This window comes from Saccopteryx leptura, chromosome 3, assembly GCF_036850995.1.
Source record: "Saccopteryx leptura isolate mSacLep1 chromosome 3, mSacLep1_pri_phased_curated, whole genome shotgun sequence".
Taxonomy (NCBI): domain Eukaryota; kingdom Metazoa; phylum Chordata; class Mammalia; order Chiroptera; family Emballonuridae; genus Saccopteryx; species Saccopteryx leptura.
Window position 1 is genome coordinate 249,810,948 of NC_089505.1, and position 24,030 is coordinate 249,834,977.

The 24,030-nt window shown below is 39.5% G+C and overlaps 2 protein-coding genes and 1 pseudogene across 3 annotated transcripts in view; 2 read left to right on the top strand and 1 right to left on the bottom strand.

Moving 5' to 3' along the window:
* Positions 1-24,030, top strand: part of C1D (C1D nuclear receptor corepressor) — a 495,080-nt gene that overhangs the window by 344,626 nt on the left and 126,424 nt on the right. The gene's annotated exons all lie outside the window — the stretch shown is intronic.
* Positions 1-24,030, top strand: part of PPP3R1 (protein phosphatase 3 regulatory subunit B, alpha) — an 86,985-nt gene that overhangs the window by 53,083 nt on the left and 9,872 nt on the right. Inside the window, exons 2-3 of one of the 2 annotated variants that reach the window (XM_066378097.1) lie at positions 2,494-2,533; positions 23,111-23,287. In XM_066378097.1, coding sequence (XP_066234194.1) covers positions 2,494-2,533; positions 23,111-23,287 — 217 coding nt within the window. Of the gene's footprint in view, positions 1-2,493; positions 2,534-22,877; positions 22,940-23,110; positions 23,288-24,030 lie in introns of those variants that run through there. The other variant, XM_066378098.1, reaches the window with a different exon arrangement.
* On the bottom strand, positions 3,406-4,199 carry LOC136397409 (small ribosomal subunit protein uS10-like; annotated as a pseudogene).

Below are 24,030 nucleotides of genomic sequence, written 5' to 3' on the forward strand. Positions count from 1 at the left end.
CGCCCGGGTCAACTTTGCTCCCCTGTAGCCTTAGCTGCAGGAGGGGAAGAGAGAGAGAGAAAGGAGAGGAGGAAGGGTGGAGAAGCAGATGGGCGCTTCTCCTGTGTGCCCTAGCTGGGAATCAAACCCGGGACTTCCACATGCTGGGCTGACACTCTACTGCTTAGCCAACTGGCCAGGACATTTGTCTTTTTTTTTTTTTTAATATTAATATTCTTTATTCTAGTATCATTTGTTGCAAAGATATTTCCCCACTAAATGACTAGGACACTTTGGTCAAAAAATCATTTTGAGCCTGATCTGTGGTGGCGCAGTGAATAAAGCATCGACCTGGAAATGCTGAGGTCACCGGTTCGAAACCCTGGGCTTGCCTGGTCAAGGCACATATGGGAGTTGATGCTTCCAGCTCTTCCCCCCAGTCTCTCTCTCTCCTCTCTCTCTTCTCTCTAAAAATGAATAAACTAAAAAAAAAAAAAAAAAAAAATCATTTTGACCTTTGTGTGTTTGTGTTTATGTGAATGTGTGTGGATAATTCTTTTTTTTTTTTTTTTTTTTTAACAGAGACAGAGGGATAGATAGGGACAGACAGGCCTGGAAAGAGATGAGAGAGAAGCATTAATCATTAGTTTTTCGTTGCAATGCCTTAGTTGTTCATTGATTGCTTTCTGATATGTGCCTTTACTGTGGGGCTACAGCAGACCAAGTAACTCCTTGCTCAAGCCAGCGACCTTGGGTCCAAGCTGGTGAGCTTTGCTCAAACCAGATGAGCCCGTGCTCAAGCTGGCGACCTTGGGGTCTTGAACCTGGATCCTTCGCGTCCCAGTCCGTCACTCTATTGACTGCGCCACTGCCTGATCAGTGTGGATAATTCTTTAAGTCAGATACTGTCAGATTCAAATTTTTTGGCTACTTATGTCCTTTGCATTTCCCTGTACATTGTAGAAATGATTTATTAGGACTTTTATGGGGATTTATATTGGGATTGTTTTTATCAATAGATTTGTATGGTTGAGAGTTGTCATCTTAAGAGCTAGTCTTCTGATAGATATATAAACATGATAAAGCTCTGTTTTTGTTTTTTTTAAGGTCATCTTTCATTTTTCTGAGCTGTGTTCCATAACCTTTATTGTACAGTCATTGTACATATTTTATTAACTTTATTACTAAGCATTTTGTATTTTCTAAATGGAAATGTTTTTTTAATTTTCTTTTTTAATTACTCCCAGAATTTCTTGCATCTTGTCTTACTGTACTGGTGCAAACAATCTTTATCTCATTTCTGATCTTAGGTAGAAGGCATTTAGTCTTTTACCTTATTATGATGTTATCTGTAGGCTTTTGTAGATAGCTTTTATAGATTGAGGAGGATCCTTAGTTTGCTGAGTTGTTTTTATTTTATTATAAATGAGTATTGAAATTTGTCAGATACTCTTATTATATCTGGTAAGATGATACTTGATCTCCCTAGGCTTAGTTATCAAGATTATTTCATTGTAAGCATTGGCCCAGGTCTGTAGTTCAGAGAGAGTGAGTGAGAGATATAAACAGACAGGAAAAGAAAGAGATGAAGCATCAATTTGTAGTTATTCATTGATTGCTTCTCCTACGTGCCTTGGTGCGGGGGGGGGGGGGGGGGGGGGGGGGGGCGGGGCGGGGGGTAGTGCTTGAGCTGAACCAGAGATGCCTTGCTCAAGCCAGTGATTGAAGGATCATTTAACTGATCCCACACTCAAGCTGGATGAGCCTGTGCTCAAGTTGGTGACCTCGGGGTTCAAATCTGGGCCCTTAGTGTCACAGGTTGATGCTTTACCCACTGCGCCACCATCAGTCAGGCATAGTTTTTCTACAACATTTTTTTTTCTTAAATAAGTTTCAGTTAGAATCCTAGTATTAAAAAAAAACCACCAAAAACAGGTAGTTGGTTTTAAATATATTTTATAAATTAGGAATTCAGATGAATTACATTAACTTAGGATCTATTATTTATAGAGATAAGGCATCCTATGGAAAGAAAAATTTGAATTGCATGTCTGGCATTGGACCCACTTCTCTATTATTACGTATTTTTCTTGTTTTAGTTGCACATCATATAGAAAATTATGTTAGTGCAAGTATAAATGGTAATGGCTTTTGCTTTTTTCTCTTCAACAGCTTTGCAGTCTTAAGGAAACTCTTCAATTAAATAGAGGTGGCAGGAGAAACTTTATTCTGAGCTCTACTCTAGCATTGAAAATCCCTAGTGTTAACATTTAATATACAACATGCTTTTGGTATTAAAATATTTAAAATAAATTTTAATCATGTTTTAAGAGTCAGACACATTTAGACCTATTTGATTCAGGAGTTCTTTTTTACTGTGTACTTTTTCTTATATAATAGTTCATAGATGTAGATACATTAGTTTACAGCTTATTTCTATATTCTGTGACTTAAAATAGTTAAGTTTAACTTTTTAAAGAAATATGTGCTAATAATTTTTTTTTCCCCCTTTAGGGAAATGAGGCAAGTTATCCTTTGGAAATGTGCTCACACTGTAAGTCAAATATTCTTGTTATCAAGAATTTTTTTTGTATTTACATGTCTCTATGTATGTATATATATTATACACCTTTTATATGTGTACATAGAAAAGTTAGCCCATAATTATTTTAAATGGGTAGTGAATTTGACTTATAGTATTAAGTAATCAAAATAGAGAAATGTTTTTATTAGTAATATCTGCAGTATGCTGTAGTTACTAATCAAACCTCAAATCTCAGTGGCTTAACCCAACGGTTAACTTGTATTCATATAAATTAAAGTACTTAATGAAGGCAAAACTTTGCTAAACAAGTAGCTACTGCAAAAGATCTTTCTGGGAAGAATGAAGAGTTCAAGTAGTATGGGTGGGCTGGTTGTTTCTGATTGTATTATTGGAGAATGTAAAAGCAGAACATACAATCTTCATATTCTTCATTCAAGGATCAGTCAGAGGACCAAGGAGCTTAATAAAAATGATAAGGTTTCTTGTGTGGAAGGGCAATGATTGGGGAAAGGGAGATCCTGAGAGTTGGAATGGGGACATTTGGTAAATTTAAATATCATCAGGAAGTCCCAGAACTCTCACACAGAGCCTGCTTTGTACTTTCCGTCCCGTTTGATGGAGCTGGTCCTGCCTTGTTTGGAGACCTCTTACCTTGCAATGAGGTGCCTCTTCCTTTTTTCCTCATAAAAACCACTTTTCATGTTGTTCATTATGTTTCATTAGTTTGCTTTCTTTTCCTAAAACTTGTCAATTTCTTTCATTCTCATCAACACCTTTGCTTGCTTATGAGTTCTGGGTAGAATGCTCTTATATCAAGCTCTGGTTTTTTGTTTATTGTGTTTTTTTTTTTAAACAAGTGATAATTTATTTAAAAAGTTGATTTAAGCATCTGTAATGGTGACTTCAACCTCGTCAACTCCTGGCTCAGTACTGATGGAAGTAATCTCCCTAACAATCTCTAACAACTTCAGAAGGCCTGTACAAGTCATGAGTTGCTTGTGGATCTTCATCTGAAACCAGTCCCAAGTCTTAGAAACTTTCCCACAGTGAGTTTTTCTTTTCTTTTTTTTTTTTTTCATTTTTTTTCTGAAGCTGGAAACAGGGAGAGACAGTCAGACAGACTCCCGCATGTGCCCGACCAGGATCCACCCCGCACGCCCACCAGGGGCGACGCTCTGCCCACCAGGGGGCGATGCTCTGCCCATCCTGGGCGTCGCCATGTTGCGACCAGAGCCACTCTAGCGCCTGAGGCAGAGGCCACAGAGCCATCCCCAGCGCCCGGGCCATCTTTGCTCCAGTGGAGCCTTGGCTGCGGGAGGGGAAGAGAGAGACAGAGAGGAAAGCGCGGCAGAGGGGTGGAGAAGCAAATGGGCGCTTCTCCTGTGTGCCCTGGCCGGGAATCGAACCCGGGTCCTCCGCACGCTAGGCCGACGCTCTACCGCTGAGCCAACCGGCCAGGGCCGAGTTTTTCTTGTAATGATTCTTAGAGTCTTGGTAGCATGGGAATTGGGCCTTTCACTTTAAGATTCTCTTCCTTTGCAGCTCTGAACAAGTTAGCACACACTCTGAACAAGTCTCTTCCAAAGACTACATTGCAGCTGGTTAGAGTAATTCTGGTTCGGTGAATCTCCACCTCTCGTTCTATGAGTGTCTCTCTAGTGTCTGTAAAAGGCATGGCTGCCTGGTAGACTTGGGCCTTGGTGAGAGTGAACAGCAGTGAGTCGGGAGTGGGGGGATAGAGCTTCACTGCAGCTGCAGCCTTGTCTTCCTCAGAGGGTTGTATCAAGTTCTTTACTTAACTGACTTGGTGGTTGTATTTCAAATCTCAGAAGATGTTTTCTCTCTCTCCCTCCTCAGTATCTCTCTTATCATGGGTAGTACCCTGTTTATTTCCTTGTAGCAGGTACCGTAAGCTGAAATTACTTGTATATTAATTCATTTAGCTTCCATTTTGTAACTTTTACAATTTTTTTAAAATGGTGTACTCCATGACCAATTACCCATAATTCTGCTAACCCAACTGTTTACATTTTATTTTACTGTTTCTTTATGAATTTCTTACATAATTTTGATTATATGTAGGTGTATGTTTCTATTTTAACATGAAGATAAATATTTTGCATTCAGCCTACTGTTTAAATTGACCAAAACCAAACCTCATTATGACTCTCTAGACCAGGGGTTGGTAAACTACTGCCTGTCAGCAGTTTTATTAATAAAGTTTTATTGGAACACAGTCATGCCCATTTGTTTACGTATGGCTGTTTTATGCTCAAGTAGTTGCAACAGAGACTGGTCCATAAAGCCTAAAATATTTACTATCTGGTCTCTTACATAACAAGTTTGCTGGAAGCCTGTTACAGACTAGTCTTATGGATTTGAGAACTGTCACTTTTATCACTGCCAAACCTGTCTTAAATATGGTCAAGATAGAGTTGTTAACAGGCTAGTGCTCTGTATCTAGATCTAGAATTCTTGTCTCTGGCAAAGTTAGTATGTTGGTATTATAGTTTCTTTAGAATCAAAAGGGATTGCTCAGCATTGTACCTTGCTACTTACTTTTCATTTTGAGCATGGAACAATTATTCTTCCAGTTGCTAGTGGGCAAGAAGGACGTATGAAAGTCTAATTAGCTAGGCTTCAGGCTGCAAATAGAGTTGAGATTGGGTGTTGGGAGTACAACTCTGATAGGAATGAAGTACTAAGAAATTAGCTTTTGTTTATTGGTCAAGGAATAGAGGTCCTAAGGGGACAGTACTTCCCAGATTCTTATCTTCTTTTCCTTTACCTGGTTTTAAGAAAAATATATCGGGGCAGAAGCAAGATGGATGTTACCTTTGGTACATCCAGATGCAAAAGCCAAGTTTTAAAAAAAATGTGGTAGTTGAAATAAATGTCATATACTGCTACAGCTGCCTCTTTCAGTTTTATCCTCAGAACTTAGTCTTCTTTCTTATGACTCCATCTGTGCTTTGGTGAAGCTGTTGAACCTTGTCAGGAAAGGTTTGAACTTGTAAGTTAATGTTCAGCCAGCAATGAATCTGACTCTTATCCAGTGTACAGTTTTTTTCCTCTGTTCCTTACTTGGTTCATTAGAATACAGTATGCTTTTATCATATTTTATACTGGTTTGGATTAATTTCTCCAAAATGAACTTGTCCACATTAAAATTAAGACTTTTTTCTGCCACATATTGTAAATGTACTTTTTCTTATTTACAAACCTTTCCATTATTGTAAGAGTTTAGTGTTATCTGTAAACAGCTACCATATAAAAAAAAACGTTAAAACCAATCCGTGAAGTACTTTCCTGGTCAGCTTATATTCTATCTTGCCTTCTCATCCCTTCTAGACCCAGCTCAGTTCTGAGCTCTCAGTGAGTCCCAGCTTTCAGTGGTCCCCTTAGCTCTTCAAGTAGTTACTATCTGTTTTGTTCTTTTAGTATTTGTGATCCTTTTTAAAATGTAGTATGATTATGAATCATATGCTGTAAGGTACTGTCTTTAGCGCTGTGACACAGATAAACACCCACAAAGTACTTATGGTCTAGTTACTGGGAAAAAGAGATGCATAAACTATTATAGTGGAACTAAACCATTTTGGGGGAAAAAAAAGGTCCCAATAATACTTGGAGGGAAAATAATCCTTGGTTAAGGAAATCAAGAAAAGCTTCACAAAAGAACTGACTTTTAAAATTGTATTTGAAAGCTATGTAAGATTTCAGTATCAATGTATTCTTTCACCTATCTGGTCGTTTGTCCATTTCATTCTCTTTTTATTGTACCTAGAATTTTTTTTTCTTCTCTATACAGTGAGAAGAGGGAAGGCAGAGAGACAGACTCTTGCATACTCCCCAACCAGGATCCACCCAGCAAGCCCTCTAGGGGCGATGCTCTGCCCATCTGGGGCGTTGCTTGGTGAGCAACCGAGCTCTTCTTAGCGTCTGAGGCAGAGGCCATGGAGCCATCCTCAGCGCTCAAGACCAGCTCACTTCAGTGGGGCCATGACTGCAGGAGGGAAAGAGAGAGAAAGAGAGAGAAGCAAGAGTGGGGAGGGGTGGAGAAGCAGATGGGTGCTTCTCCTGTGTGCCCTGGCTGGGAATTAAACCTGGGACTTCCACACACCGAGCCGACACTCTACCACTGAGCCAGCCAGCCAGGACCACACCTAGATTTTCAATAGTCTATCCAGATACCCTGCATAGTCATTTCTAATACCCTCCTTTTACTTAATTTCTCTCCTAATTCTTAGAACATTTTAAGTGTTATCCTCAACATCTCCTTATCACCCCCCCCAACGTGTTATCCTTAACATCTCCTTACCCCCCCCCCAACCTTCCAGCCCTCCTTGCCACACACAACAAACTTTTCCAGTCTCATATTCATACTTAACTGACTCCTTCCTCCAGTGTCAGAGTTGGGGTTTTGCATCCCTTATTCTAGGCCAGCCTCTTTGCTTGTGCTTTTGATCTTATTCCTTCTCATTTCCAGGACAGTATTTTGTTAGGTTCTTTCTGTTTTTCAGCTGCTCCATCTCTCTTCAGTTTATAAACATAATTAACTCCTTGATCCTGATTCTTCATGCACTTCCCAGTTCTTCTCCATTCTTTGTCATATTTGAACTTCTCAAAAGAAGGGCATACACAATTTCTTAATTGCCTTATTTTTGCTAATTTTGCAGTCTTCTGCAATCTGGCTTTCATTCTCTGTTACTATACTGAAACTGTTATTGTTATCATCAAGGTCACTTTCATTTTATCGACACATTGCTTAATTGCCAAATACGATGGGAGTAAAAAACCTGTAAAATCACTTGTGATATTTGAGGATATCTGAACACTGATTAATATCAAGTAATTATTAATAATTTTAGGTATAATGTTACTGTGGTTTATTTTTTAAAGAGTATTTCTAGAGTTAAATACTGAACAGTTAATAATATCTGATATTTGCTCTCAAATAGTCAAGTGGACTTATAAGTGAAATAAGTCTTCTTGTGTTAATGGTCAAATCTGAATGCCAGATTATGGGATTCAGTATACTAGTATCTCAGCCTTTGTATTTGAGATTTTTTGTTTAACTCTTTTTTTAAATGAATGTAAAAATGGAGAGAAAAGTAAGAGTAATATCAAGGAGAAATAGTTATTTAATTATAGTTAAATATGGCATGTAACACGGCAAGCTTTAATAATAAGGAAAGCGCCTGACAAGGCAGTAGCACAGTGGATAGAGCGTCGGACTGGGATGCGGAGGACCCAGGTTCAAGGCCCCGAGGTCGCCAGCTTGAGCACAGGCTCATCTGGTTTGAGCAAGGCTCACCAGCTTGAGCCCAAGGTCGCTGGCTTGAGCAAGGGGTCACTCAGTCTGCTGTAGCCCCATGATCAAGGCACATATGAGAAAGCAATCAATGAACAACTAAGGTGCCACAACAAAGAATTGATGTTTCTCATCTCTCTTCCTTCCTGTCTGTCTGTCCCTATCTGTCCCTTTCTCTCTGTCTCTGTCACACACACAAAAATAATAATAATAAGGAAAGCCTGGTTAAGCTCATTTTCACGAGTACAAGAATTGAAGTGTTGACAGTGGGAGTGTGATACAGTGCCTGGCAGGAAGCAGATGCTGAGTGTTTCCTGACCGAGGAAGCTAGTAAGGGCTCACAGCTGGACTAGCTGTGCTAGATATACAACTAGTTGGAGAATTTTAAAGGCTGTACTGTTAGGGAAACTCAGTAGTTAGCAGTCATCATACTTATTTTCATAAATAACAACATGTGCCAGGCACTATTATAAGCATTTCATACAATTCAAGTCTTTTAATTTTCATGGTACCCTGATGCGAGAGGTTGTAATACTTTACCTATTGTATGGAAGAGAAAACAGGCAGAGACTAGTAACTGGGCTAAGGCCACACAGCAGCAGGTAAAGTACCAAAACTGTGGCTTGGTCTCAGGCAGTCGTGCTCCAGAGTCATATTTTTAATCCCAATCCTGTACAGCGTCTGATAATAAATCTTACAAAATTAATGTTTTGTTTTTCTACACATGAATAATTTTAGGCAAACTGGACTTGTTTAAGTACAGAGTATTTCCTGATTTGTGTGTGTGTGTGTGTGTGTGTGTGTGTGTGTGTGTGACAGAGACAGACAGAGTCAGAGAGGGACACATAGGGACAGACAGACAGGAAGGGAGAGAGATGAGAAGCATCAGTTCTTTGTTGCGGCATCATAGTTGTTCATTGATTGCTTTCTCATATGTGCCTTGACCAAGGGGCTACAGCAGACTGAGTGACTACCTTGCTCGAGCCAGCGACTTTGGGCTCAAACTTGTGTGAGCCTTGTTCAAACTAGATGAGCCTGCACTCAAGCTGGAGACCTTAGGGTCTCGAACCTGGGTCCTCTGCATCCCAGTTCAACGCTCTATCCACTGCGTCATGGCCTGGCCAGGCCTGATTTTTTTTTCCCCTCTCAATTCAGTGTTCACTTTTTATTGAGTTAAATTATTCTATGCCATTGTGACTTTGTTTCTGTCTGTTGGCTAATCTGTCTGGACTATAGTTGAAATGTATACTCTGTTGGGGTGATTTGCTCAAAGTTGAGACCTTGTAACTTGGCATGATAACTTGGAAAAGTGACTGTGTAAGATCCTACTTTAGATAGTTTAAGCAGGGGACTAGATTGGGGCACATTTTGAAAGTCTGAGTGGAAAATCAGATTCAACTATTTTTTTTTACTGTTGTTAGAACCAGTATAATTCTTAATGGTTTTGGTTAAATGAAATACAGGGCCTATTTTGTAGACTGAATGTAGATGAAAGACTAAAAATAGTTTTTATCTAAAAAGATTTCTCAATTTTCTTTCATTTAAAGGTGACCCAAGAAGAGTTTGGCAGACTCTTAAGGAAAGTTTTCTTTTGCATAATGAACTAACTATCTGTAGAAACTGAAGTCATCTTTAGCCATTAGGACACTACTCTAATTTTAACTAAACAGTCACAAAGTTAAGTAGTTTTGTTTCTGGTTTGAATATTTACAGGTGACTTGGAAATGTAGAGATACTGACTTTACTTTGTGCTGTTAATTTCTGCTCTCAATCAGGTTATCTCAGAGAAATTTACATGTTTATATTCTTTACTTAGACTAGTGTTTTTCTTCTTTGTGAAAACAAAACTTTTAAACCCTGGTCAGGTAGTTCAGATGGTTAGAGTATCGGCCCAACATGGCAAGGTTGTGGGTTCAATCCTCTATCCGGGTACATTATAAGAGTCCATTAGTGAATGCATAAATAAATGGAACAACAAATCAATGTTTCTCTCCCTCACTTTCTTTCTCTAATATCAATAAAATTTAAAAGAAAACTTTTTCATAGAAAAGGTTAATCTAATGTTAATTTGATTTCCTTCTTCATATCTGTACCTCCTTTATGTTTTTTTTCTTAAATGGACCAGATTTCTTTAGTTTATTTGTTTTTGGTTTTTTTGAGAGTAAGAGGAAGGAAAGGGGGTGGGGAAAGAGGCGGGGTAGAGAAGTATCTTGTTCCACTTAGTTGTGTCATTGATTGCTTCTCATATGTTCCCTGCCTGGGGCTCAAAAACTCGGCTCTCTGGGATGATGCTCTATCCACTGTGTCATCTGCCAAAGCTAAATGGACCAGATGAACTCCAATTTTTAAATAATATGTATGTTGAAGAGTAATTTCTGGTTTACTCCCAAACTTTTTATTCACCAGCTCAGAAGTCTTTGGAGACATTTTTTTTTGTATTTATATATTCAATATATTCAGTGTGAGGAGGGGAGACAGACTCTTGCATCCACCCTGACCAGGATCCACCTGGCAAGCCCTTTAGGGGGGCAACGCTCTGCCCATTTGGGGCTGTTGCTCCTTTTCAACTGGAACCATTTTTTTTTAGCACCTGAGGTGGAGGCCGTGGAGCCATCCTCAATGCCCTGGGGCCAACTTGCTCTAATTGAGCCATGGCTGCTGCAGGAGGGGAGAAGAGAGAGAGAGAGAGAGAATGAGAAGGGGAGAGGGAGAGGGAGAAGAGAGAGAGAGAGAGAGAGAGAGAGAGAGAGAGAGAGAAGGAGAAGGGGAGAGGGAGAGAGAAGCAAGAGGGAGAGGGGTAGAGAAGCAGATGGGTGCTTCTCCTGTGTACCCTAACTGGGAATTGAACCTGGGACATCTATATGCTGGGCTGATTCTCTACCACTGAGCCAACTGGCCAGAGCCAACCTTTTTTTAATTAAACATTATTTTTAAATTTCACTTATTTTTAAAATTTATTTAGCCAAAGAGAAAGGGAATGGGGGTGGTGTGGGGAAGAGAGAGAAAAAGAAGGAAAGAGAAACATCAATCTGTTCTGTGTGTGCCCTGACTGGGAATTTAACTAGCAATTCTGTGCTTTGGGAAGGTGCTCTAACCAACTGAGCTATCTGGCCAGGGCTAGCCTTTTTTTTTTTTTTTTTTTTTTTTTTTACAGAGACAGAGAGTCAGAGAGAGGGATAGATAGGGACAGACAAGACAGGAACGTAGAGAGATTAGAAGCATCAATCATTAGTTTTTTGTTGCGACACTTTAGTTGTTCATTGATTGCTTTCTCATATGTGCCTTGACCATGGGGCTACAGCCGACCGAGTAACCCCTTGCTCAAGCCAGCGACCTTGGGTCCAAGCTGGTGAGCTTTGCTCAAACCAGATGAGCCCGCACTCAAATTGGCGATCTCGGGGTCTTGAACCTGGGTCCTCCGCATCCCATTCCAGTGCCCTATCCACTGCGCCACTGCCTGGTCAGGCGCTAGCCTTTTTTAATATCAGTAAAAATCAATTGAATGTGAACAGATAAAAAATGTTCTTAAATATTTTATTCCTAAAATGCCATTTAGTATTTAAAATTTTCTTTCTTTTAAATTGACTTGTCCATTTGTTACTTTAGATTAAAAATCATAAGTCTTGTTATCATATAATTTTTGTTTCTTAATCTACCAGCTATGATTTATCATTTACTTAGTAATTTAATGATCCTGAATTTTAATTTCACCTAGTTCACTGAGGATTACTTTTATTCTGCTTTCTTGCAGTAACTTTCTTTTTTATTTATTTATTTTCATTTATTTATTTATTTATTTGTATTTTTCTGAAGCTGGAAACAGGGAAAGACAGTCAGACAGACTCCCGCATGCGCCCGACCGGGATCCACCCGGCACGCCCACCAGGGGCGAAGCTCTGCCCACCAGGGGGCGATGCTCTGCCCCTCCGGGGCGTCGCTCTGCCGCGACCAGAGCCACTCTAGAGCCTGGGGCAGAGGCCAAGGAGCCATCCCCAGCGCCCGGGCCATCTTTGCTCCAATGGAGCCTTGGCTGCAGGAGGGGAAGAGAGAGACAGAGAGGAAGGAGGGGGGCGTGGAGAAGCAAAATGGGCGCTTCTCCTATGTGCCCTGGCCGGGAATCAAACCCAGGTCCCCTGCACGCCAGGCTGATGCTCTACCGCTGAGCCAACCAGCCAGGGCCTAACTTTCTTTTTTAATTAAGTGAGAGGTGGAGAGGCAGAGATAGACTCCCACATGTGCCCCGACCGGGATCTACCCAGCAAGCCCTCTACCAGCTGATGCTCTGTCCATCTGGGCCACTGCTACGTTGATTGGCAACTGAGCTATTTTAGCATCTGAGGCGAGGCCATGGAGCCATCCTCAGCGCTCAGTGCCAACTTGAACCGTTTGAGCCATGGCTGCGGGGGAAGAAGAGGAGGGAATGGAGAAGCAGATGGTTGTTTCTCCTGTGTGCCCTGACCAGGAATCAAACCTAGGACTTCCACACACTGGGCCGATGCTCTACCACTGAGCCAACCGGCCAGGGCCTCAGAACTGTAATGAAGAAAGGGACGAAAGGTTTTCTCAAGTATAGTGTATTGTAAATTTTTCAGGTTTTTAGGTAAAGAGTCTTTAAGTAAAGTGCTAGCTCTTTTCTTTATCCATACTGTCAAGTTTTGATATTATGGCAACACCAGTTTGTAGTTTCAGTGGTGAAGTCTATGATATGATACTTTGATAGTCTACCACAAATTTGAATAATTTTGTATCTGCTCTGCCATGTGGAAATCAGTTCTTTTTAAGGACTTGGGATATTTACCTTTTTAAATCCTTGAATATGTTATGTATCTAGAGAAATGAAATAGAAGATAGAGAAGATGCAATGAAATCTGAGAACTAAATCTCTAACACCACTGAAAATCCCAGGATAACAAGTATGCCATAAATTGGTTCAAGTTAGAGCAAGAAGCCAAATTATTTGTAAAGAATGTCTTCAAGAAGGAAGTAAAAGTCATACTATGAATTGTGTGCTGAAACTTCTTAATGTGTTAAAATAAACGGCAGATCGATAACAAAAAAAAAGTCAGGGGCTACTGCATGATATTCTTGGTGATAACTCAGATTGAACTCTGGAGCAGCCATACACAAGTCTTGAATAATTGGTGCTCAAAGTAAAAGAAGACTCTTGAATATGCGTTCTTTTGTGAAAATACCATATTTTTTTTTGAGAGTTAGGGATGGGGAATAGTACAAAGCTAAAAGAAAAGGTCAGGTCAGCTAACGAGTTTAAGTGTGACATAACATAGAGTAAGATAAGATAAAATCAGAGGAAAACCTGGAGAACTTTATGTAATAGGTTGGGGTTGAATTTGATTTACACACAAAGGAAAACTTTGAGAGCTATGTCTTTTGAATAAAATGTGTTAATGACCTACACAATATAATTAGGTTTTTAAAAAAATAAGAGTGTGACTTTTAAGGCAGGGGATTAATAACATTGAGAAAACCTGAAGATGTATTTTTATGACTTTTCAATAACTTATTGTCTATTTTGATTTGAACCACAATGTGGAAGAACCAAGAAGGATAAAAACAATTATAAACATCATCAGCCCAGAAACCAGTAGTATTCAAGTTGGAGAACATCTTAGAAACAATATGGTTTGATTTTTACCTACCTGGAATGGAAATATTATTGTTCCCTTTTCTCTACACTTAGTCCAAAAAATGTAGCTTGAGGAACATCAATTTATAGTTAGTATCTCTCAGTTTAAGCTTCTGTGTAAATTCTTCAAAGGGAACTAACATAGCAAAGGAAATTAGATCAGAAGGTACTTCAAGAAATCCTGCCCTGGCCGGTTGGCTCAGTGGTAGAGCATCGGCCTGGCGTGCAGGAGTCCCGGGTTCGATTTCCAGCCAAGGCACACAGGAGAAGTGCCCATCTGCTTCTCCACTCCTCCCCCTCTCCTTCCTCCCTGTCTCTCTCTTCCCCTCCCACAGCCAAGGCTCCATTGGAGCAAAGTTGGCCCGGGTGCTGAGGATGGCTCCATGGCCTCTGCCTCAGGCACTAAAATGGCCCTGGTTGCAACAGAGCAACGCCCCAGATGGGCAGAGCATCGCCCCCTGGTGGGCATGCTGAGTGGATCCCGGTCGTGCGCATGCAGGAGTCTGTCTGACTGCCTCCCCGTTTCCAACTTCAGAAAAATACAAAAAAGAAAAAAAAATCCTGTCACCCAGCATTGTTGTTAAGCTTTATTGCATTGATCAACTTAACTTAACTCTCTGGGTCTGTTTTTTTATCTTGAGTTTTCCCTGAAGGTATTTAAAAGACAACAAGGGATATTATGAATAATTTTAAGTTCTATATTTTAGGTTAAATGGAAAAATTCCTTGAAACACAAATATTTAAAAGCAATATAAAACGAAATAGAAAAATCTTAATTTTTCAACATAAAGTAGAATTATATATATATATATATTAATGAAATTGAGTACTTATTTTAAAATGTTTCTAGAAAGAAAACTCCAGGGCCAGATGGCTTTACTGAAATTTTAGCAAATATTTAATGAAAAAATACACCAATCATAATCCAGATTTCTTTCAGGAAGTAGAACCTAGCATTACACCAATAGCAACGTCAAAGACATTATAGAAAACTATAGACCAGTATTCACCATGAACATATGTGCAGAAATTTAAAAATATTTATAAGTCAAATCCAGCAATTTGTAGAAAGGACAATATATATACATGAACATGTAAAGTTTATCTGAGGACTATGGTTTTAATATAATTCATCATATTGATAGAATAAAATAAGAAACATGATCTCAGTAGTATAGCAAAGTGTTTGACAAAGTTTATTACTCATTCTTGAAAAATATACTATTAGCAAATTAGAATAGAAGGGAACTTTCTCAGCCTAATAAAAGGGCATCTGCAAAATACCTACAGTTAACATCATATTTAACAATGAAAGACTAAACATTTTCCACCTAAAATGGGGAAAAAGTTGAAGTTTTTCACTCTGACCAGCTATAGTCAAAGTTGTATTAGAAGTCCTAGTAAGTACATTAAATCCAGAAAAGTAAATAAAACTCATTTCGATTGGAAAGTCAGTAGTAAAATAATCATTATTCTCAGATGACATGATTTTGTATATTGCAAAGTACTAGAAATAATGATGAATCTAGCAAGATTTTGGGATACAAAGACTATGCAAAAATCTGAAATTTCTATAAAATTGTAATGAACAATTAAAAATTGAAATAGGCCCTGGCCGGTTGGCTCAGCGGTGGAGCGTCGGCCTGGCGTGCGGGGACCCGGGTTCGATTCCCGGCCAGGGCACACGGGGGGGAGGGGGCGCCCATCTGCTTCTCCACCCCTCCCCCTCTCCTTCCTCTCTGTCTCTCTCTTCCCCTCCCGCAGCCGGGGCTCCACTGGAGCGGAGATGGCCCGGGCGCTGGGGATGGCTCCTTGGCCTCTGCCCCAGGCGCTAGAGTGGCTCTGGTCGCGGCAGAGCGACGCCCCGGAGGGGCAGAGCGTCGCCCCCTGGTGGGCAGAGCGTTGCCCCTGGTGGGCGTGCCGGGTGGATCCCGGTGGGGCGCATGAGGGAGTCTGTCTGACTGTCTCTCCCTGTTTCCAGCTTCAGAAAAATACAAAAAAAAAAAAAAAAAAATTGAAATAGACAAAAATACCATTTATAATAGAATAAAAACATGAACTACTCAAGTATAATTTAATCGAACATGTAAAATTTGTACGCTGAACTATAAAACATTTCTGAGAGAAATTAAGAAGCCCTAAAATAAATGGTGAGAGCAACCACATTGGATTGGAAGACTTGATATTGTTAAGGTATCAGTTCTACTCAGGTTGATTCTATAGATTAAAGACAATTCCAAGTCATATTCTAAACAGGATTTTTGTATTGAAAATTACTAAACTATTTGTTAATTCCATGTGGAAATTCCCAAGTAGGTCTTGGAAGAGCCAGAACGATTTTGAAAAAGAACAAAGTATGAAAAGAGTGCTCCCCAATTTAAAAGTTTACTATAAAACAGTGGTCCCCAACCTTTTTGGGCCACGGACTGGTTGTGTTTTTTTTTCTTTTTTTTTGTATTTTTCTGAAGCTGGAAACGGGGAGAGACAGACAGACTCCCGCACGCGCCCTACCGGGATCCACCCGGAACGCCCAACAGGGGGCGACGCTCTGCGTACCCCCCCCCCCCCCCCCCCCCCCCCCCCCGCTCTGTCGCGACCAGAGCCACTCCAGCGCCTGGGGCAGAGGCCAAGGAGCCATCCCCAGTGCCAGGGCCATCTTTGCTCCAATGGAGCCTTGGCTGCGGGAGGGGAAGAGAGAGACAGAGAGGAAGGAGAGGGGGAGGGGTGGAGAAGCAGATGGGCGCTTTTCCTGTGTGCCCTGGCCGGGAATCGAACCCGGGACTTCTGCACGCCAGGCGGACGCTCTACCACTGAGCCAACCGGCCAGGGCCACACTGACCAGCCTTTAGGGTGGGATGGATAAATGTATCACGTGACCAAGACAAGCGTCAAGAGTGGGTCTTAGACGGATGTAACAGAGGGAATCTGGTCATTTAAAAAAAATAAAACAGCCTGACCTGTGGTGGCACAGTGGGGTAAAGCGTCGACCTGGAAATGCTGAGGTTGCTGGTTCAAAACCCTGGGCTTGCCTGGTCAAGGCACATATGGGAGTTGATGCTTCCAGCTCCTCCCCCCTTCTCTCTCTCTGTTTCTCTCTCCTCTCTAAAAATGAAAAAAAAAAGAAAAAGAAAAAAAAATTAAAAAAATAAAACAAAGTTCAGACTTAAATATAAATAAAGCGGAAATAATGTAAGTTATTTATTCTTTCTCTGCGGACCGGTACCAAATGGCCCATGGACCAGTACCGGTCTGTGGCCCGGGGGTTGGGGACCACTGCTATAAAACACACAGTGATGATACTGGCCTAAGATAGACAAATCAGTGGAAGAGAATAGACTCAATTATTTATATTATTTATATATCATATATATGTGTGTATAAAATATGATGTGCTTGTGTCCGTGTTTTATACCATATATATAAGACACACTTTAATTTGGGGGCAAGAAATTTGAAAAAAATGTATTACATAAAGTTATCTTTTTTTTTTTTTTTAACAGAGAGAGAGTCAGAGGGATAGATAGGGACAGACAGACAGGAACAGAGAGAGATGAGAAGCATCAAGCATCAGTTTTTCGTTGCGACACCTTAGTTGTTCATTGATTGCTTTCTCATATGTGCCTTGACCGTGGGCCTTCAGCAGACTGAGTAACCCCTTGCTCAAGCCAGCGACCTTGGGTCCAAGCTGGTGAGCTTTGCTCAAACCAGATGAGCAAAGCTGGAGAGCTTGAAGTCTCGAACCTGGGTCCTCATCCCAGTCCAACGCTCTATCCACTGCGCCACTGCCTGGTCAGGCTTACACAAAGTTATTGAACGCAAGTTTTATTCATCATAAAATTGATACAACTCATCACTGTCAAAACTCCCATCCATTAGCTTGTACTCATCTGTGTCTGATGAATAATCATTGTCTTTATATATTGCCTCATCCTCAGTTCCATCTATGGGATTTGAAATGCCACACTTCTTTAAAAATCTACAACCCCCCCTCAAAATTTTACAACCATTGTATAAGATGCACCCAGTTTTTAGACCCCGAATTTTTTCAGAAAAGGGTGCATCTTATATATGGGGAAATATGGCAGTATATATTTTTTATTTTCATATTAGTAGGGTGCTTTCTTTGCTTCGTCTTGTCAGACTATTCGGTGCAGAATATAAATATTAAATGGCTAGGCTATACCGGAGGTTCTTAAAAATTTTTGATTTTGGGGAACTGCTTTATGAAAGTTTGATTTGTGACCTGTCTCTACTGTGCCCCCTGGTGGGTTTTTTTATTTGGTATAACATGTAAATATAATCTTTACCTTTCTAAGATAAATTTTACAAAAGACTCTGAAACTTTTAAAATTAATCTTTATGTTGAAAAACTACCCAGTAACTTTTGTTAACACTATAAAGCAGGGGTCCCCAAACTTTTTACACAGGGGGCCAGTTCACTGTCCCTCAGACCGTTGGAGGGCCAGACTATAAAAAAAACTGAACAAATCCCTATGCACACTGCACATATCTTATTTTAAAGTAAAAAAACAAAATGAGAACAAATAACAAATACAATATTTAAAATAAAGAACAAGTAAATTTAAATCAACAAACTGACCAGTATTTCAATGGGAACTATGCTCCTCTCACCGACCACCAATGAAAGAGGTGCCCCTTCCGGAAGTGCGGTGGGGGCTGGATAAATGGCCTCAGGGGGCCGCAGTTTGGGGACCCCTGCTATAAAGCTTTGTGCTTGTGGTAGTCATTACAAGTTTCTGCATAAATAATTTTGTCATGTTTGATAGCTGTTTCCAAAATACTTCTAAGGTATTTCAAATCCCTTATTAATCTTTCCTGATAGTACATTCTATAGCATAGTTCAAAATATTCTGCCACACAAAAGAGATTGAAGAATCTCTTTTTATAAATATGTATAGTCAGAATGGGGCTGGAACATTGTATGGTGCCAGAAATGAAGGAAGTGCTCAAAATGGGGATTGGTGAAAGGTCACACAGCAGCCAAGCTAAAGACCAAAGCTGGAACAGTTGGACTAACAAATAATGATATTACTGAGTTTTAAACCACAGACTAAAATAAATATCCATGAATCGATGCTGATATGAATAATACAGAAATAAATGGGGAGGGGCAGGACAGTTTTTAAAAAAGGAGCATTCTAATTAATGTATAAGGAAAGAGGGAAAAGAAAAATCATTATTAGGCAAATTTCATAGTAATAAAATCTTGTGGACAAGACCCACCGATGGATGTTTAAATTAGGCCACAGTTTTAGGAGAAATAGGATATTTGCTTAGTTTCAAAGTATCTCCTCTACACAATATTTTTTTAGTGCAAAGGGAATATAGTAGATTTTATAGTAGTGAAATCTGCCACATACTGCTTTGGCCAAGTAATCAAAATTAATACACTAGTTAAAAGACATTGACATCATGAACCCCCCTTTAATATGATGCACTGAGAAGGACACGCTGTCATTTCTATGGTGTTCTTGCCCCAAATGCCCACATTCTTTCTAATCATGAGACATCAGCAAGCTCAAACTGAGGGACGTTTTACACAATACTGGATCAGAAGTTTCAAGGTCATGAAAGACAAGGGAAGAATTAAGAGCTGTCATAAATTAGAGGAAACTAAGAAGAAATTGCAGAAAAGTTAACAAAAATAACAGAATTCTCAAGTATCCCTTTTGCAACTTCCTCTAATGATAACACCTCACAAAATCATAGTGCAATTATCAAAATCAAGAAAATATTGTTAGTACTGTTAAACTGCATATGTTAGTGAAAAACTGGTAACATTGAAGTTTTCTTTTTCTTTTTCAGGATTCTAAATATGATCCCTTATTATATTTAGTTGTTTCTTTCAAGATATTGCTAGAAGGATTTGAAAAGACTTGTTATATTTTGTTTTTGCTGTTAAATCATTAATAATAAATTTTTTATGAAGTGGCTATTAAAGGAATTTCCTTGCCGTGTATAAAGTGTTGGCCTGGCATATGGACATTCCAGGTTTGATCCCCGGTCAGGGCACACAGGAGAAGTGACTATCTGTTTCTTTCCCTCACCATCTCCCCCATCTCTCCCTCTTCTGCTCCCAAAGTCAGTGGCCTGATTAGTTCGAACATGGCCCTGGATGCTAAGGATAGCTTGGTTGGTCTGAGCATCAACCTTAGGCTTTACAAATAGCTTGGTACTTGAGCATCAGTTCCAGACAGGGATTTTGGGGTGGATCTCAGTTGGGTGCTCTGTCTCACTATCTCCCCTCCCCTCACTTTAAAAAAAGAAAAAGGGAATTTCCTGAAGGAGCAGTAGTTTTGTTGCTGCTTACTACTATATAATTACTAGAATTTGAGGAAAGTTTATTTTTCTACTGTTCTGCTTATTTTTCTTTTGATTCTAAGAAACTTCAGATCACCTAAAAGAGCTTACAAATTGTTTTTACTTCTAACTATAATAATGGTGGGATAGCAGTTTGTTATGAATTTAGTATTAACAATGCTTTAAGAGCCAGAGACGAGGTCTCTTCTGTACTGTTTTAGAATCTCTTAAAGTCCTTTTTTCTAAATGAGAAAATAAAAAGTATAGTAAACAGTGATGGTTGTTTCCTCACTGAGAGGATGGTGAATGAATATGCAACCTTCTTTTTTTTTTTTTTTTTTTTTGTATTTTTTCTGAAGCTGGAAATGGGGAGAGACAGTCAGACAGACTCCCGCATGCGCCCACCAGGGGCCGATGCTCTGCCCCTCCGGGGGGTCGCTCCGCCGTGACCAGAGCCACTCTAGCGCCTGGGGCAGAGGCCAAGGAGCCATCCCCAGCGCCCAGGCCATCTTTGCTCCAATGGAGCCTTGGCTGCGGGGGGGGGGGGGGGGGGGGGGGAAGAGAGAGACAGAGAGGAAGGAGGGGGGAGGGGTGGAGAAGCAAATGGGCGCTTCTCCTATGTGCCCTGGCCGGGAATCGAACCCGGGTCCCCCGCACGCCAGGCCGACGCTCTACCGCTGAGCCAACCGGCCAGGGCACAACCTTCTTCTATCTCTATTAATATTATATTGCTCTAGTATTAATATGTCCCAGTTAAAAATATTTATTAAAATTTACTGTAGGAGCCTGACCAGGTGGTGGCACAGTGGATAGAGCGTCGGACTGGGATGCGGAAGGACCCAGGTTCGAGACCCCGAGGTCGCCAGCTTGAGCACAGGCTCATCTGGCTTGAGCAAAGAGCTCACCAGCTTAGACCCAAGGTCGCTGGCTCCAGCAGGGGGTTACTCGGTCTGCTGAAGGCCCGCGGTCAAGGCACATGTGAGAAAGCAATCAATGAACAACTAAGAAGTCGCAACGCGCAACGAGAAACTGATGATTGATGCTTCTCATCTCTCTCTGTTCCTGTCTGTCTGTCCCTGTCTATCTCTGCCTCTAAAAAAAAAAAAATTTACTGTAGGAACATGAGCTCTCTAAAAGCAAATTTTAAATAAGAGTCTTGAAATCACTTGTCAAATTGAGTAACCATCTAGATTCTCCACAGTTATCTCTGAGTATACTCAGGGTAGGTAAGGTCTCAACAATTTAATTTGGTGATTTTAAGGAAGCAGTTCATCAGTTGCTTATTAACTTTATATTTCATGAATTCATACTAAAAGATCTAAATTTTTAATCTCTTAAATTTTATACTCTAGGTATACACACAAACATGCAGGGTGGGGCAAAAGTAGGTTTATAGTTGTGAGTATACCAGTTTATTCTTGTTAGTATTTATTAATTATTACATTATTTTCCATGCAAACAATTGTATATAGATGATTTATATATCCCACTCTGTATATATATATATGATTTGATGAGATTATTTTGCTACTTTGTATAATATAATTTAAATTGGATACATAGGTATTTTCAACTTTTAAATAGATAGTCCTCCCAAAGGTATTCTTACAAAAAGTAGAATAACAACATGTGTTTCAAGCTGGCAAAACATATGAAAAAGAGTATCTGAGTCACAAGATGAGTCAAGAGGGTGAGGTTTGTTTTTTTTTCCTTGTCCATCTGTTTTAAGGGAATATGATCCCAAGCAGTATGGAAAATCTTTGATGAAACTTGATGCCAAAAGTTGGAATTTGTTCTTTAATATTTAACTTGTACAAAGTGAAGACCTGAAACATTTAATGGTGCTGCCAAGATGAATTTGTTCTGATTTTAGAGACCTGTGCCTAATTTGTAGGAGATTGGTAAATGCTGATATTTCAAGACCCAAGACCTGTTCCATACTTTAGGTTGCATTTAATTCTTTAGCAGGTCTAGTCTGCAGTGCTGGCACATGGGAGTGCTGAGGAACTGCTTCTCTGGTGACAGTAACAACCAAGTCAGCCACTCTGTTTTATTTCTGATAGAGATATTTTTACCATTAATTTTTGAAAGCTAGCTTTCTTAGATCTTGGCTTTAAAAATATTCATGACATTGCCTTCTAAGCTAGCCATTTAAAAATATTTTAATTATGTACATATAGATTCCTTCATTGCTCAGCTAGTTTCAACTAGATAATAAGTACTGAGTAATCCAGTGTGTCTCACTCATCGTTGTAATACAAGCAGGAAGGAAGGGACAGACAGGAGGAAATAAATGGGTGGTTCGAGAATAGATACTGCCTTCTTTCACACTGACTTGTTAAAGAAGCTTGAGGTGAGGTTTGGCTGCATGGGGAATGTGAGGATGGTAATGAATAGAAGATTAGTTGGAGCTTGTTCCCTCCAAGTCCTTCAGGGACTTTATAAAAAGCCAGTTACTGTCAAGTTAAAGTTTCACTGGCACAGTGCTTTGCCTTTGAGAGGTTTTAAACTACTCATCCAGAACAGGTATCAACTAGTTTATAATATTTCATAAGATATTTAAAGGAGAAGAAAGTGAATAGGTTTTTTATTTTTTTATTTTTTTAGTGAGAAAGAGAGAGACAGGAAGGAGAGAGATGAGAAGGATGAACTGTGGTGCTTTAGTTCATTGATTGCTTTCTAGTATGTGCCTTGACCCGGAGCTCCAGCTAAGTCCATGACCCCTTGCTCAAGCCAGCGACCCAATCTGTCCCTCTCTCTGTCTGTCTTTCTTGCTTTAAAAAAAGAAAAAGGTCAAAGCTGTGTTTAATTGGCTCATAGTTGCAGAGAATATCCGTGGAAGAATATTCAAGGAAGTAGCAGCATTGCCTCCAAGAAGAGGAATTGGATTTCTACAGGATGGGATGGGAGGGAGCCTTTGAATTTTGAACCATGAACTTTATTAGAATAAATTAGAATTTAAAAAGATGAGTCAAAGTGAAGGAGCTTTAGTACAGAACAGAGATTGATTTAGCCTGCCTGGTAGGAACCACCTGACTTCCATGATCAGCTTAGCATTGTCAATCCAATTTAATATCTTGGTGTCCTCAGCATATAAGTTGGCTGTGTGTTATGGCAGGTGCAGGCAAACAAAAAGGTAACCAAATAAAAATACTTATTATGTACTTTCTCTGTTATAAGGAACTAGTCAACAGAATATGTAACTTTTATTTAAATTTGAAATTAAACTATTGGTTGACTGCTGAATTTTCCCTTGTTATCATGAACTCATTTTGTAAATCACGCTACTCTTTCTGTTTGCTTTCAGTTGATGCTGATGAAATTAAAAGGCTAGGAAAGAGATTTAAGAAGCTTGATTTGGACAATTCTGGTTCTTTGAGTGTGGAAGAGTTCATGTCTCTGCCAGAGTTACAACAGAATCCTTTAGTACAGCGAGTAATAGATATATTCGACACAGATGGGAATGGAGAAGTAGACTTTAAAGGTAAGAAAGTAGGTTTTAACATTACAAGTTATGTTAAAAAATGTTTGAAAAATTTTAGTTTTTCTTAAATGCCTTTATACTATTACTAGTCTTTTCTTTTTAAGTTCTGATAACCCACTATCATCAGACCAGCCAATATTACTAGTCTTATAAATTATGTTAAAATCTCAGTCTGTGGTATGCAAGCCTTAATGAACTAAGATCTTTTATTTTTTGGTTCATAAATGAGTAAATTGTTCTTACAAGAGAATCTAAAAAGTGAGATTTAGTATTTCCTTTGGTTTTAGAAATTAGTCTCACTTTAGGAAAACATCACAGGAGAAATGTGATTTTTTTTTTTTTTTAAATGATTATACTTAGCAGTAGAAAATAAATTTTAGTAAAGAGGACATGGGCATTATCATAAAAAGGATTAATTTAGTTAATCCAGATTTCACAAAGACACTTTGGCAGTACGTTTTCTGATATTAACATGATGCATAATTTTATACTTGATTCTGTTCTTTAAAGTAAACATTTCATTTCACTGAGGAATCATCAATAGATTTTGATATTTTAGTTTTAGGAACTTAACTATATAAGTGAAGGGATCTAAAAGTGATAGGATTTAATGTTTAACAGGCAATGAAAAAAATATCATTTTCACAAAACTTTCAACAGTTTATAGAAGTAAATTTTGATATAGAAAACCAAGTATGATCCTTTTTTAAAAGCCCTTTTAATAGTTATATTCAAAGAAGAAA